Source organism: Mycetomoellerius zeteki, unplaced genomic scaffold, assembly GCF_001594055.1.
Source record: "Mycetomoellerius zeteki isolate Tzet28-1 unplaced genomic scaffold, Tzet1.0 scaffold446, whole genome shotgun sequence".
Taxonomy (NCBI): domain Eukaryota; kingdom Metazoa; phylum Arthropoda; class Insecta; order Hymenoptera; family Formicidae; genus Mycetomoellerius; species Mycetomoellerius zeteki.
Window position 1 is genome coordinate 433,199 of NW_017257442.1, and position 17,572 is coordinate 450,770.

General features: G+C 28.8%; 2 protein-coding genes across 3 annotated transcripts in view; both read left to right on the top strand.

The window, feature by feature from the left end:
• The first annotated feature begins 438 nt into the window (after positions 1-438).
• Positions 439-5,131, top strand: LOC108726872 (uncharacterized). Its single transcript, XM_018454683.1, has 13 exons — positions 439-761; positions 1,220-1,410; positions 1,525-1,963; positions 2,046-2,173; positions 2,262-2,377; positions 2,823-2,959; positions 3,058-3,179; positions 3,309-3,438; positions 3,527-3,764; positions 3,852-4,019; positions 4,272-4,466; positions 4,556-4,638; positions 4,732-5,131. The coding sequence occupies exons 2-13, from the start codon at positions 1,227-1,229 to the stop codon at positions 4,862-4,864; spliced, it is 2,073 nt and encodes a 690-aa protein (XP_018310185.1). The 5' UTR covers positions 439-761; positions 1,220-1,226; the 3' UTR covers positions 4,865-5,131.
• A 5,418-nt stretch (positions 5,132-10,549) lies between these two features.
• Positions 10,550-17,572, top strand: part of LOC108726885 (venom protease) — an 11,203-nt gene continuing 4,180 nt past the window's right edge. Inside the window, exons 1-2 of one of the 2 annotated variants that reach the window (XM_018454705.1) lie at positions 10,550-10,612; positions 14,825-14,925. In XM_018454705.1, the coding sequence (XP_018310207.1) occupies positions 14,859-14,925 (67 nt within the window). In that variant the 5' untranslated portion in view covers positions 10,550-10,612; positions 14,825-14,858. Of the gene's footprint in view, positions 10,639-14,824; positions 14,926-17,572 lie in introns of both variants that reach the window. The other variant, XM_018454704.1, reaches the window with a different exon arrangement.

Genomic DNA, 17,572 nt, shown 5'->3' on the forward strand with positions numbered 1-17,572 from the left:
GATTCCGATAATACGAAGCAAAATTCGTCGGAATCCTGTTGTCTGATTGGTTGCAGAGCATCGTACGACGAAAATCGGATGCAGTGTGAATCCAGCATATGGTTGAATTTTAGGGTGCTATTATATGAGCGCGAAAACGCGGAAATGCGGAAACGCGTAACCAATCAGAAGCAATCCGCTGTTATGGTTTCGCGTTTCCGTATTTCCGTGTTTTCGCTCATGTAATTACTCATGTATTACTCATGTAATAGCACCCTTTACCGGCATCGGCATAAGTTAACGATTATGGCCATTATAAATCAGGCTTAATAGTATCTCGTTGGTAGGAGCTATGATAGGAGCATGTTGGAGCATGTTGGAGCTTGCGACAAACCTTCCGTAAAGAGGCTGGAAAGGTAGCGTACTGTATAATCAGCAGGACATCTGGGATGTTCTGAGAGCAAGCGTAGTTGACAAGAGGCACAATTGATGGTACCGCCGTTGCCGGATGTGTATCGCTTAAAAGACTGTCTGCGCCAGTCTACATAAATTCTTTTCGATTTCATTATCATTATTACTGACATAAGAATTTAATTATATCCACGTTTTTACATGGATCGCAATTCAATCAAATTCGCAGTTCCCCGGTCACGAAGGTAATATCGGCGCGTATACAAAGCATGATACAGGCGACGGCGGTATCACGAAAAATAAATCTGATAAAAATGACGTGGTGAGAAGATACGCTTATCACTTGACGGGAGCGTCGAAGGAATTACAAGGTAAATGCACTTTCAGCGCACTCCGAATTATTCCATGCGCTATCGATCCGAGATTTTATCGCATGAATGTACAGTAAGATCCCGGAAGTAGACCGACAATTTTCCTCGTCCCCAACCGTACCCGAGCCAGGCTTTTCTTGCCTGTAATCCGATACGGTTCCCGGAAAAGTTGTGCGTAACGTACAAACATTGTCGAAGAACGGAAAAAAAACCTTCAACGTCAGGGCTGCGCTTCAACGTGGATTATCGTCGTTCTAGATTCGTACATATCCGAAAAAAAATTATTTTTGTTATCTTTAAATTTGCGTATACCATCCTATGCATATACCCTCTTGGTACAGAGTCGATTATTTCGATTCCGCGAATATTCCGACTTTAATGTTATGCAACAGAATGTACTCGAGTCTGGATAATTTTGCGCCTAATGCGTTGTATTGTTGTGGTGTGGCATAAAATAGAAGTAGGATGGAGGAGAGCACAAACTCAGAAAATGTCTGGCACAAGGGCAAATCTGAAGAGCAAAGCGAGCTGTTTCAAGGAGAGTCCACAGCCGCATCTGTAGAAGCTAACTCTACGTCGTTGGCTGATATATTTGATACGGCATTCACATCGACAGTTGATCCATCTCCGCAACCTCGGTTTCCTTCAGGTACACACAAGGAACTTGACAGTTTCTTCATCAATCTGTACATAAATTATTTTTCATGTACAGATTTCTTGTCAAGACATAATACAATATGAATGGAACATATCTCACTTCCAGGTAATGAAATGGAGTATGAGCATTTATTTGCGGAAAGCGATATTGAAGAATCAGACGTAACAGCTATAGGTCCTTATACAAATTCAACTCATCCTACTGCTTCCGAAAATAATTTTGTTTATGGAAATTATTTAACACAACAAGATGCAACTGGTGATTCACAGGAATATTGGCAATCTGATCTCTTGAATTGCAACATGTGCCAAAATAGACAAGAAAGAAATTCTAAAAAAGATCCTCCGACTCGACAATTGAATAATTCGTGCGAGGAGAGAGTGTGTGATAATTATAGAAGAAAAAGAATTTTGCACGATCGTGATTTGACGGTCAAGCATAAAACTAAAAAGAGCGACGAGCAAAAATTATTGAGTGGTCAACAGCCGGATAGTTTGAATATAGCAGGACCATCTAGATTGTCGGATCATCCTATTTCAAACAAGTATTTATTTGATTTATTAATATTTATCTATCTCTCTGTTATTTATTACATAATATATTATAAATAAATTATTACTTTACAGTATAACAAGATCAACAGAAAATACAGATGTTTTACAAAATTTAGGAAGTAATAATGCCAATGAGTCTAATAGTTTGTATCATTCAGTTATATCAAATGTGATAACTCCTCAAGAAATACGTTCATCTCGTACGTTTTCATAGCATTTGTAATATATTAAAACTTATATAAATATATATATAAATGATTATTAATTTGTCAATATTGTAACTAATAGAAAGTGACGATGCACCATCGGCACCAGATTTACAGCTAGATTGGTCCTCCAGTAGTGATAGTGATGATGAAGATGGCTCAGTTGAAGTACTTGGAACTGTCAACCATAATACCAAGGTATGTGAATATTTTTAAATATAAAAATAATAAAAAAATTAATGTGCTAGCAATATATGATTAGTTAGGTAGGACTATACTTAATCTTTTTGGTATGAAAAATGATCATAGAGAAAGAGAGATTCTCTGTATGTTTGTTGTAAAAAAATCTGTAGTTGTAGCTTTTATTTATAAAGATTACTTCAGTTAAAATAGTGTTATTACTGCTATCTCTATCAGCTATATAATATATCAAAGATATTGGCTGCTATTAAAAAAATCTTTATATTATTGTATAATTCTTCTATATTGAAAACATTAATAGTACACAAGCAATATTGTGAAATATGGTCACAACGACGAAAGATACAAAAGTGAGAAAAAATAAAATAAGATATTGCTGAAAAATTATTAGCGTAGATATTATGAAAACTTTATTTAAAAGAATATATTTTCTATAATATAGAACCCATTAGAAAATACAAGTGAAGATAATCGCACAGTCACCGTAGTTGACTTAACTGTAGAATCTGATGAAGAACATACATCATCTACGCCAACAAATCCTGTAGTTAATCCATGGTCAACAGATTTTAGTCATAGGTAAGCATTACACATTCTTAAATACAATTGTCTTTATCTCATATTACAATTATTTTTTAATTTTTATTACATTATTCATATTATAAAATCTTGTTTAGAAATAATACCCACTGTATGCATGGATCACCAGACTATTGGAATCATTTGTATAACATGCATAATAGAGGCACGTATCACAATCACAGATTGCCTGTTCATACAAATTATTCATCTATAGGAGGTATGTCTTTTCTATATTTAGAAATTTGTTTATCAATTAAAAAATAGCATAATTAGAATATAAAGTTTATTATAATATATTATAAAATTATGGGGAAACAAAAATAAACTTTATTATTATTATAAACAGATGCAGCTACAGAAGTAGTACAAGTAAGACCACGAATGCATCCTATGCAAGAAAGATTATGGATGAATCAACAACGTATGCAAGAAGTACATAGACGAAGACTTTACCACAGATCTTCGTCACATCACACGTTAGTACATTAATATATTTACATAATATTTTTTATTATAAGCAAAAATGCACTTTGATTTACTAAATTGAACTTTATTAATATATAGTGCGGGACCATGTAATGCTCATGTGCATTCATCGACTCAACATACTTGTGGAGAGGGAGGAAACAGTAGTCCCCCGAATACTCGGTGCAGTAATGGAACGGATACCGCAGCGTATACAGAAAATTATCTCCCACCTCCTATTTTACCACCACCGCAGCAACCGACTGTTTACAGTCATCCTGAAGCTCGAGGGCCATCTAGTTTCTATAGGGGACCATGTCCTGTGCTGCCTATAATCGTAATCTAACAACTTAATATATCTCAATACCATATTTTAAATTATTTTCTTATTACATAATTTTCTTATTATTGTATGTATCCACAGGTAAATCCATTGAATAATCAGCCAGTTGACTCAATGTCTTCGCTAATGTTACCGTCGATGCATCAACCAATACATCAACATGTACATCATCATATGTATCATTATGATCCACATCAACGGCCGTCGCAACGCATGCATCACGTTCACATTAGTTTCCATCCCCATATGGTTTGTTTTTTCTTTATATCAGAGCTGGGATTTAGTTGCACATTTCGGCCGATATTCAGCTTGGTTCTTACCTCTTACTTTACTAAATGCCGATCGGCATTTAGGCTGCGCGCGGATTAGTGAAGTAAGGGGCAGGAACCAAGCTGAATATCGGCCGAAATGTGCAACTAAATCCCAGCTCTGCTTTATATTGTTAAGTATATTACACTGACTTTTCAAACATATTGTTTCATATTATTTTAACACATATAGCAAGGATCTGGAGCACACCAGATAGGTTTGCCGTTTGCACCGGGTATGTCAGAATTTGTATTGCAAGGAGCACGTCATATGTCACGACTGGACAATTATATGCGCATTGTTGATTTGCGACGTATGGCTCATATAAGTTGTGGGGCTACACAAGAATCCATTGAAAGCCATACATTCCCTCACAAATATAAACGGGTAAGGATTGAAATTTTAAAACCTTTTGATATCGTTATATTTGCATTATTTAAACAGTTTATTACCATACATTATGTATCTATTTATAGGTAAAAAAAGTAGAAAATGGCGAAGATGCTATTGAGAAATGTACAATATGTTTATCTGAATTTGAAGATTGCGAACGTGTCAGGTAAGAATTTTAGTTCTAACTTTTTTGTATTTTTTCTATTTTTCTAGATAAGGCATTATAAATTATAATCTATTTTGTATTTTTTTTATTCAGGAGGCTTCCATGTATGCATTTATTTCATATTGACTGTGTTGATCGATGGTTATGCACCAATAAACGTTGTCCTATATGTCGAGTGGATATCGAAACATTTCTCCATAAAGAATTTACTACTTCGGAACAATAGTTTAAGGTTTCCCATATCTGCCTCTTTTTGAAATGTAATCAGGTAACATATGTATATGATATCAAATATTTCAAGATGGTCCATCCAGGAAAAATATACTGGGTTACCACTACTATTACGGAATAATAGTGTAAAAATGATATGGATAATCAAAATAACAAAGCATCAGCTGAGTTCCTCAAGAAGACGAGAAGAATTATCATTGTTCAATTTTAATACTTCTAACTGTGGTTTATTTTATGCGTTTTGATAACGATAAATACTAAATTGTTTTATCAAACACTAATGGTTTATTAATATTTTATTTTTGTGTCTTTGTTTATAAATACATAAAACGAAATCTATATGAAAACATTCTATATTCTTTATATAATTTATGGAGATATATTACATATGTTAAATTATGTAATATTTTTAAAATATATACACAAAACAACTCAATTTAATTCTATATCGATATAACTTCTGGTATACAAGATAATATATACATATAAAAAATTATATATATTCAGTATATTTGAACTTATAAGAATGTATTGGAATTTCTATTGTAAATATTTCATTGACTGTATGTAAATTTTTGTAATGCTTGTATTAAAATTGTGATCTTAACAAAATTCTAGTATTTTACATGTTATACTAGCTATAATTCGAAGAGTAGTTTTGTTCTAATTTCGTCTTTTATATTAATATACATGTGTATATATATTAGGCCCTATTTTGATTGTGAATAATATTAATAATGATCTATATATTGGAAATATTAATTTGCATTGTTGCAGATTGCTATCGATTATTCTCCAAGTGAAAATACTATGCATTTTTTAAATTACTTTATATTATTATATCTATCATATATTATGTTATTTCTCTTTCTTTATAGACATTATTCTAATTGAACGTAGCGTCAATTAAAATAATACTGGAAATGATATGACAGGCTTAGGTTCAATTATGAATTTATACTGAATTATTTCGATTACTATTACCGATGCTAAGCCAAAGACTTAGCTTAAGTTATAAGCGTAAACGAATATCTATAGAATGATTAAGCAATTTTAAATTAAAGATAATCGCCATTGCACCTACGAAAACTATGAAAAAAAGTCACTGTATCGTCAGGCCTTACATATATTGTCACTCTTGTATATATGTTCTATTACATAATAGAATCAAAATAATACCGTTCTATAATTATAATGATCCGTGGTAAAGACTAGTTTTACCACATTAGTACCTTTATGCATACACACACATGGTATTCAAGTTAATACTGTGACATGAATAATTTTATTTTGTTAATGTACGATAAAAATATATAATATATAATAGAGGTACAACACATAAAAATAAACATATATCATACTTATAGAATTAACCGTTGCTGGTTTGATATTAAAAGAAATGAATTACGAAGAGGGAAGTATTATGTATTATTATCAAAGATTTTTATGAAGTCCAAGTTTGGTGAAGATCTACATTTCTCCTATAGATTATAAATTTTATCGTCTGAACGTATAATAACGATCTCGTATAATTATTTCATTATTGATGAACGATTGTTATCGCGGAAACATTTTTACACTGCCATATACCAATACTATCACGATTCAGTTATTATGGAACATAGGGGAGTGTCTCTTTAACGATCGTTTTGTTTTATACAACAAATTTTAATGGTTGTTTAATCGAGTATATTAGTAAAAGTTTTAACTATTAAATTAATATTTCGAAGGTGATATGTAATGCGTCCTGTTTCAAGGATCGTGAGAACAGAAAAAAAGATATATTTGCCATATACAATCAAGTAGTTAGATATAATTCGTCTCGACTTCTTATTTTGCGAAATAAGAGCAAATGGATATATACATATATGTACCTCTATATTAATTATAACTACAAGATGTATGTGTATATATATATATATATATTGGAAAATAATTTTATATACTTTCGTAAATAATAGGAATTTATACTGTATATATAATAAAATAGGAATGATAATGCAAAATATTAACTTACTGTTGCAACGCTAGAGTAAACGTTATACAAAATACATGACCCTTAAAAAATTATTGCTTTGTTTAATTAAAACCACTGAAAATTATTCGATTAGAGTGAATTAACTATTAAATAATACGAAAGAGACTCGTAATACGAAGTATACTTGAATAACGTATATAAAATGCTTCGTCGCAATTTGAGAACGAAAAGAGCGCGTTTCTATAGCAACGGCGAATGATGTGTAATAGATTGAATGTACTCCGCAAACACAATAGGTATAATAAGCCGTAATTGATGAAAACACAATGATTTCAATTAATATTTTCGTTTATAATGACTTACCGGATATGCATTTGTATTATTATTGTGTACATAAGATTATCGTGTACACTAAATGCGAGATCAGATCGATCACCGCTCTTTTATAACCGGTAAATCACCGGGTACGCGGAATCGTACATAGGTGATCACCAAAGATACGTGAAATCATTAAAACATGATTATGCGTCATATGGGTAATTCATGTGATACGAACAGCGTCTCGAGATCGTTTCCGAAGCGTAAAATCCCAGAAAAACAGGTTCGCACTGGCCGAATCTAACATTGAGAAAGTTATATCGTGGGGAAAGACTTATTTTCACGATAATCTACTAATGGCGATATGATTTCCCTTGATGATTCATGTTGAGTATCTGAAACGGGATTTGTTACAGATATTTAACCTTTGTGTTTGTAGATTCCTTTCTCTGATAAAAAAAAGAATGCAGTCGCCCTTCATTACGCTTCTGTATGACGATTCGTATAAATATGTATGTAGTTCAATTTCTGTTATATATAATAAATAAAATTATTTTACTTTACATAATATTATTTAAGTGCAAACATAAAACGAGAAATATTTTTCTTCTGGTTAATAAAAAAGATATGTTCAAGAATATTTAAAATTCAATATCACTAATTGTAAGTATCATTCGTCCTTTATAAATCATATGGCTATATTCCGATGTATGCTGTTTACTACTCATATAATTTTGCGCAACATAACGTAAAAAATAATCTAATTCTGTGTGTAATCCTTACATTATCTATTAATTGTGATTTTACGTTACAATTAATGAATTATTATGACTTAATATTAATTTTAACAATTAGTAATTGATATTGGTGATTATATATAGGATACGATTAGATCTAATACGATAGAAGAAAATAGATACGGTTAAATGAAATTTAAAAAATATATTTTATTTTGCGATATTTTTACAATAATTACTGAGAAATTAATAAAAATCAACGAATGAGCATCTATTCGCGCGATTCTGCAAATATAAGCAGAGATAATCCGACGTCATATGATGATTACGATTGATTACGATTGTGATGAAACATTGGGAGTTCCAATGCTTCGTCGCAATTTGGGACTGGAAACTGGAAGGAGCGCGTTTCTATAGCAACGGTGATACGTAATGGATGGAACGTTTACTCCGCAAACACAATAGGTGTAGTAAGCCGTAATAGGTAAAAACACAATGTGATTTCAAATAATAAAAATAAATAAAGGACTCCCAGAATAATAAACAATAAATAACACAATTAAGGGCGATAGGATTCAGCGCGGGAGACGGTGCGCAAATCAACACAAAGTCGATTTTAAATAAATCAATATAATGTCATATAAATTGAACGTTTCGATTCTGGATTTGAGCCCTGGATCTTCAGCAAAGAGTATAATCAATTATAAAATAAATGATGATCAAAATAAAATAGCCGCATAAATACATGATAAGTCAAGGGATGAACATAACAATTTAAAGAATATACAGAAGATCGTAAAAAAATCGCATTAGTATTATCAAATTAGATAGTGATATTAACAATTGTTAACAAAAAAATTAAAAAAAAATTTTTTTTTCTTCACAATATTGAAGTATCCTTGAAACCGTACAACTTTTGTTTAAAAAATTTTTTTCCATCTCTTATATTTCCAACAATATTCGGCTCGAAATAGAAATACCATTTTTTTCAAAGAAGTGTTTCATCCCTTAACATGAGTTAGCGCACGTATAAAAAAATACGTGTCTCTTAGATTTTTGTGCTTAACAACATATTTCACGGAGAATCAAATCGGTGCCGGACAGTTGGGTGACGTCCCTTGTAAGTTAGTTATTAAATTATTTATAGAGTAATAACTGCTGGAGCTAATTAATAATTTTATTTTTATCCTAGCGTATAGCAATTTATATCCACGATGCATTTTTATCTTTTTCAAATAAATGTTTCTTAATTATTTATACAAGTTTTTTTTTTACATTAATCGATTAATTTTTCTAGTTTTGTGTATTAATACATTATCAGATGGAAGCCTATTATAATTAATAATTATTTTCTTACTATCACCTATTCATTGAAGACTCATTACCTATTAATGAAGATTTTATTATTCGTATCATTCTGTTATTTATTAGGAATTCGATATGAAGTGAATTACTCGTATCTACTATATTCTTCTATACAAAAGATGTGACGCATCAATTGCTTTTTTTACTATCAGTATAATCATCAAATATGGTATACATTTCAATTCTGTAATTCTTTTTAGCTTAATCACATTTTTTCTACAAAAAAGTTTTTTAAATATTTAAATGCCAAATTTATTTGAGATGTGTGCGTGCATGCGTGCGTGCGTGCGTGCGTGTGTGTGTGTGTGTGGTGTGTGTGTGTATTATAGTCACTCTGATAATTACAATGAAAAATATGTTTAAATAGTTACGTCATACTTCTTCAAAATAACGTCTATGTGTAAGCAAAAAGAATTTCTACAGGATTTTTTGCTGCAATTCTTTCCGTGAACTTTAATTAGTAAAACATACAAATTTACAATTAGGAAACTAAATTGAATTTACAAGTATTGCGATGTAGCATAAAAATTTTTATTTATTTAATCAATTAATTTTTATTTATTTTTTAATTTATTTCTTTTAATAAAACCGACTTCATTGCTCAAAAAAATTATTAACAAAATCTAAGTTTTAATATCGCATCATTAATAAAGTCGACTTCAAGAGAAATAAATAAAAAAGTTTATAATAACTTGTTTCATAATTTTATTAAGATATTTTTTGTATTAAATCCCTTATTTCTTTATATAATTGAAGTAATTTTTATCTACTATCTATATACTTAAAGTATAAGTAATTCTTATTTCTTATAGAAGTATATATTCTTTTAATTTGCCATTATACTTATAATGTTTAAAAGCTATTTTAAACATTACATAATAAGTATCATGTAAAAAGGTATTTTTCTTTTCTCTTCTCACATGTATAAACGATACGAATTATATTTTGATAAAAATAGTATTAAAATATTTATGTGGATACAAAATGAAGATTATTGTATTACTTCGATTATACATATATTTATATTGGAACACAATTTATATTTGACAATTTCCTTGACTAACCGACGTGCTAATATTACATGCATATACAATGTATTCCGGTTTTTGGATAACTCGCATCATTATGTATTTGCGTGAATAAAAATGCGGAAGAATATTTTATCTTAACACGCATACAATTAAATCCCAGTCTATGTTGACTGTGCTTCTCCGTCCATTATAAGGTGAATGCGTCAGAGAGGAGCAATCCAGTAGTCCGTGAACGGTGTTCGTTGTCAGGACTTTCGTCGATCTATAGATCGCCGATGTCTTCTTTTCCATAATAAAAAGATTCTCGTTCGTGTGTGAGCAATAACATAATAATTATTTAGTGAGTAATAATAAAGTCGATTGGCTTTTATCCTAAAGAAAAATCGAGATCCGTACTTAATCCCAATGAAAACTTACAATACCACAGTTTTAGACTCTCTCTCTCTCTCTCTCTCTCTCTCTCTCTCTCTCTCTCTCTCTCTTTCGTTAATTATTAACAATTAGTGAATAAATAATAATTATTAATTTTTTTATTGCCACAAGTGGAGACTGTCTTTAATGCTTTATGTTTTTGCATCAGTGAGACATCTAATGATATTGAAATTACATCATTTTCAAAATCTCTGTCAATTTCAATTCTGGCAGTGCTTTTATAAATTATGATGTGTTGTGAGAGTGTGTACTAAAATATTTCCTAAAAATTGTAGTAATCTCACGAAAGTTACTGACGTCTACATAGGTATATAAAGAAAAGCTAAGTTGGAATTATATAGAGATAGTTCCTAATCGTCTATATATGATAATATAATCTGTTCAATAAGAGTGTGAGACTAACAAAAACTTCTAAACTATTTATCGTAAAAAAAGAAAAAATTACATATGTACATATACTACTGCATAATCAGTATTATAATAATTTTGTATTAATAAGTCATCCGCTGTTATTGATTATTGTCGACATCTTTGAGATATACTTTCCACTAATTTTACAACATAGTCTGTTTAATAAGAGCGTGATTGTGTAAATTTTTATTTAAGAATCGTTACTTCAAAACTTTTGATGTAACGCTTCCTAAATGATTTTGAACGAACAGGTAGGTTCTTCCCCTATGACGCATTATATGCAGAGTCTTGGGCCCGATTGCACCAACGTTACTTTAACTTAGGATACTTTCCATTCTGTGACATAAGCAGACATAACATCATTTTATCTTTTTTGATATTCAGTGAAATATAAAGATAGAACGACTCTTGTGTCGACTTGTGTCAAATAGAAAGCATTTTATTTATTCCACTTTTGTTAGAACGACGATGATGAGTGCTATGTATGCTAAAAGATTCGAAGTTTTTCTTTGCACTCACCCAAAAAGACTTAAAATATCATAGAAAACGGTTGAAAAAAAGTATGAGGTGTAAATAAATCGATATAAAAGATATGTTGAAAGTTATGTCAGTCACTCTTTTATTGACAGACAGTATAATCGCTACACTTGAGTCAAATATATAAATTTTCCTATATTACTTCAGTTATTACATTTTTAATGCATCTTTCATGATAACAAATTCATCTTTGTCAACTCGGGAAAAAATGTTTTATATATAATTATATATAAAACATGTCCATATATATAATAATTTTTCCGAAGAATTTTTTCGCCATCTGTCCAGAGTATGTGTTATGCGAATTATTAGTAAAGGATTCCAATCTAAATTATTTAATTATTATTATCGCTTTGATAGTTTGTTTTGGATTCATTAGAAGAAATTAAAAAATTTTTAATGTATTATTTAAAAAATATGTAATGAAATGTACGTTTTTGCATAGTAAGTTCTACACAAACATTTTAAATTTAAATGTGATTTTTCGAGATTATAATCAAAATGTTAGTAATTTATTTTTTGCAACATATTTCGAAAAATTAAATGATTATCAATTTTATAATCTTGGACATGCTATGTATATTTGGTAGTATATCCTTGTGGCATGATGTTATTTTTATTGAATTCAGAGCGATTTTATCAATGCCAGGTATACAGAATATAACTTATAATTAAATTTGACCATGAAATGAAATCGTCGGAGAATCCTCCAGCAATGTTGTCACGCTAGGTTGCAAAAAAGCTTGTAGCGAATTCGATTAGATGTACTCAATGTGCATTAGTGTACATAAAGCCATCATCGTACACAAATTAACGTAAAAATGTGTGTTTAATATAAATATAAAAACGAATTAAACCATGAAATTCTCAATATATTTTATGCTGTTAAGTAAAATTTGTATTTTACAATTCGAAATATTTGCATTTTACACAGATTAAATCAGTGTACAACAGTTTTAATATGCATTAGTGCGCGCTAATGCATCGAATTCGCTATTATTAATACATCGTCCGGTATGGTTAATTTATGCATCCATTCAAACAATTACCCAAGCAAAACTTATTTTCACATCAATTATATGCGCGGTAGGGCATTGAAATCTCCACACACTTATTTCCCAGCTTACATATATGTAAATATAATTTTCAAAATACAGACGAAAGTTGCTTTCAATATTTTAACAATGGTCAGATCATAATTACGTTTAACAAGCAATATTATTCATAAAGATATATGTGCAAATATGTTATAGAAATACGCAGAAACAAAAGGTCTGTTTTTTATTGCTACACTTTCTGAATTAGTACACACAGTGCAATAAGTTGAAGTGAAACAAATATACTATTTGTTTCACTTCAACTTATTGCACCGGTTCAGAATGCATCAATAAAAAACAGACCTAAAGTATCTCTCAATAAAAACCATTTTACGAAACATACAATAGATATACGATAGAAACAGATGAAAAAAGCGATTTTGGTAAATCAAGCTTAAAGAAGACGCAAAATAGACAGCAAAAATCTTCTTTTTAAGTCAATGTCAAATAAGTTTTAACAAGAACTTTATAAATTTGTTTATTATTAAAAGTTTAATACCGTAATTTAACATTTTTGTGTACCTGAAGATGAAGCATCTGATGAAATTTTTATAAAGAAAAAGTATTTTGTAATTGTATATTGCTTGTGATTTAATAGAGTATTAGAAATGTAAATACCTATAAATTATTAATAATCTTAGGCAGGTAAATTAATTTTGATTTCATTACCTAATAAATAATAAAACTTATAAATTATACATATATTTATATTATAAAACTGTGTTTACATTATTCTATAATATTAATTTTCCACCTATAATTTGTCTTTACACTTTTTGCCTTTACAGTATATAAAAAAACATGCAAAAATACTACAAAGTAGTCCTATAAATTGATATCTTGAAAGTTTTTCATTCATTTACTTCCCGATAGCTGTCTCTATAATTGATTTCGTGAAATTTTCGAATTACATTTCACACGGAAATATACGTTTTTACATAGTAGGTACGCTAAATTGCAATCATCATTAAGAAACACTCTGAATTATGAATCATGTTTTACGTCTACATATCGTTTGATACATCAATAAGACATTTATTTCTATGTAGAGAACATTGAATTTGTTATAATTTAAAATAAAATTTGCGTAAATAATTGAACAATATTTCGTCTTTATACGCAAGAAATTCTTACGTATTGCCATTGTAGATAAGTAATTATGAAATTATATTTGATAATAATGTGTTAAATCTGCAAGAAAAAGTACGAAAAATATTTAGCTGTCACATAAATTAAATGTGTATAAATCTTGTGTGATTTTTCTTTACGTTTACATAATATATTGACGATGTTTAACTGTACATTTTGTGTGCGCTGTTGAGAGTGACTGATATTATTATATGGTCATATAATTTTTAATATTTTTATGGTGTTAATTATCTACCGTTTCAGTTAGTTAACCAAAAATGTGGAAGTGAACTTATATTGCAACAATTTAAAAGTCATTTTAAAAGCTGTCTAAAAGATTGCGATGTTTTTTAAAGTATCTACATAATATTCATCTATAAATTCATACATATACGTTTTTTGTAATAACTGAGCTAAATTTAGTGTAATAATTTGTGGAACTCTAATATACATTTCTTTAATATTTTGAAATAGCAAAATTGTAATTACAAATCGCTTTTTCAGATTTTTATATTTAATTTATTTATAAAAGAATATTTTCATTAATAAACAAGAAGAGATTTATATTTTAAGCACGAGAAATCGAAGATTCATTAAGTGACAATAATAATAAATATAGAAATAAGATTTATTGCATCTTTTTTGTTTATACATATTATTGCGTAAATCTTGAATCTCTTTCTTTTTATCTCTCCTATTGTTTTTTTAAATTAATACTCTGCTTTTTTTCCTCTGTTTCTTACTGATATGTTTTTAATCGAAAATGTTTTATGATATAGTTAATAAAATATGATATAAAACATATTCTACATTCATTATATAATGATTAAATTATTGAATCTATTTTAGAATGCAAAAAATTTACTTATATATTTTTTCATTAACAAATAATAGAATAATGTGTTACATTTGTATTTTCAGGATACAGATTCATACCTAGACAAGTGAAGTCATAATGTCGACTATCGTATTAGTATTCATCAGTTTGCTAAGTACATTAATACCGTCGACGCATTCTCAAGGTATGTTTTGTATCATCTTTTCAAAACCACAGATTCCATTACAATCTCGTCAGAAGCTTTGTTTAGGTTTTTCTTATAAAGAAATCCGATATGTCAAAATGTCATCCGAAAAAATGCGTTTTCTAGAAATATACTTTTTATATATACCTATTTATAATTAATTCTTAGATTAAAAAAATTTTTAATATGCAAAATACACATTACGATAGAACAAGGTACATGAATAGACAAAATTTTTCATATTATGATACTTACATAATACTGATATCATCACGTAGTAATGCCGGTATTATTATAAAATGATATCATAGTACATCAATTTATCGTGTAATGAAATTTTTTATATTATTTTTCCGTTACATAGACTATCGAGAAATTACAGTATTGATGTAAAACACGGCCAAGGCCAGATCCTTCAAATCGAGAGAACGAGAGTTTCAAGTATGTTTGGTTATTGGTGAAGGTTGACTATATTACAACATTCTGTATCTTCTTCTTGGCGATCGGATGCTTCTGAGAAAAAAACATCATAAGTTAAAGCAATTAGGATTGGTCTGTATAATGTAATCGTAAATGTATATAACATGACGTAAACTGACGCTCACTTTAGATAAACGTTGAAAATTTCATTAAGAAATCATTTTTATTGTACTTTGGAAAAAAAATAAGACAATTATTGTTAAGAAACTAGAAATTTTAATTAAATGTAACAAAAATCTTGACTAACAGAAAATATTGTAAGTTAAAAACCGCAATTTTAAATATCGGTTTTTTAAAATTCCATTATATAATTATTTCTTATTGTTATTTAATTAATAATAAATTGTTAAGATTGTTGTATTTTTTATTATATTTAATTAAGAAATAGTTTGTAATACATTATAAATTAAATAGTCATTAATACAGAAAAATGAATGAGTAATCATTACAATTTTACTTATTTCTAATATCGAAATTAATTAAATATTCTAACTGCCATGTAACATGATTGAATCATAATTTGAGGATATGGTTACATAATAATTTACGACTATTTGTAAAGCACTTAATATGAACAAAAAGTGTTAGGTATAATTTACCAGAAAAAAGTGCCTTATTTTTTATACAATAAACAGTTATATAATTGTGTCAGTGGATCTGATATAAAGAAATCATAGTTATGCAATAAACAATTCTAAAGTCTGATATTTAAATTTTGTCACAAATATTGTAAATTCAATAAATTTTTAAAAAAAATCACAATTTGGCAGTAAATAATAATTAGTAAATGTCTTAATAAAAATTTCTTTTAGTATATTATGTAAGATCCAAAATAAATTTTCTTATAAAAAAATCTTATAAATCTTTATTGAATTAGAGAAGAAGAAAAATTCAAATTTTTTAATCTCTTCCTCTCTTTCTCTCTCGCTCTCTCTTGTAGTACATGTATGTATAATATCTGACAGCAAATATATCTATTTAACATTGATTGCTATACGTCTGTTTTTGTGTAAACGCATTTCATTATTATATGTATAAGATAAATAAGTGGTAATATCCTTACAAGAGTACGCGCTGCTCAGAAAAAAACTGTAGCAAATTATAAAACCCACAAATGGTTCTATTTTTATTATTTTAAAACCCAAGTGATACTATTTTTATTATTTATTTTATTCTAATGATATATAACATTTATAAAAAAAGATTTGTTGTCAATAATTGGCGCTAATAAATTAAATTCTATTAAATTAAAAAGTAAAACCCAAGTGTCTATGTTAAAATATGATTATTGAATCACATCTGCAATCACAAAACAAATTATACGGATTATGCATCATTATATCGATTATTTCTTTAAACGGTTGTCCTATGTTAAAAATGATTCTACGACACATAACATTACTAGCAGTTTTACAGTTAATTGTCCAACATAAATATAAATTATTTATTAATGCCGTAATGCGTGAGTGTAAAAGCTACCATTTTTAATCTGGACAACAGTTTTAAAAAACCCAAGTAGCAAGATGACGTTTTAATGGCATCCTATTGTCATTAAGACGTATGTATTTTATTAAAACGTTACATCATTTGACGTCAGCTTGCTACTTGAGAACCATCAATATTGCGTACTGTCCGGACAGTTACTTTCGCGTATATCTTAAGATATAAAACTTCATTTTAAATATTTTACCTAATATATTCTTGAGAAGAGATTTCATTTTAATGATTATAATAAGAATATATATAATAAGAATATACTAAAAGTGCCTAAGATAGACAGAGGAAATCAAACATCTCGTCTCATGAATCTTATTTAACGATAAAAGCTATTGATCAATAATAAATGTGATTAATGTCGATACTTCTAAAAATCTTTGTATTATACAAACATCGACTTTTATCAATATCATGAGAAATTTTTATTAGCATATAAATTCATAAAATCATTATTGTGAATTTTCATTATAACCAAAAATTCTTGAAGCTACATTGATGTGTACTTAAAAAAAGGAAACACCAAATTATATATTTTTTGATATATTTCGAAGAAACTTACTAATCGTAAGTGCATTATTATAGTTTGTGTATTAATTCTCTAACGGTCCACATATACGGCTTCACATATACGGTCCTATAATATATTATATTGTTTAATTCTTTATATATA

What these genes read in the sequence shown, in the direction of transcription:
- LOC108726872 (XM_018454683.1), top strand. Translation starts at nt 1,227, where the DNA reads ATGGAGGAGAGCACAAACTCAGAAAATGTCTGGCACAAGGGCAAATCT. An exon ending in GATCATCCTATTTCAAACAA is followed by an intron (nt 1,964 to 2,045) that starts GTATTTATTTGA and finishes ATTACTTTACAG; the next exon opens with TATAACAAGATCAACAGAAA. An exon ending in CTGTCAACCATAATACCAAG is followed by an intron (nt 2,378 to 2,822) that starts GTATGTGAATAT and finishes TCTATAATATAG; the next exon opens with AACCCATTAGAAAATACAAG.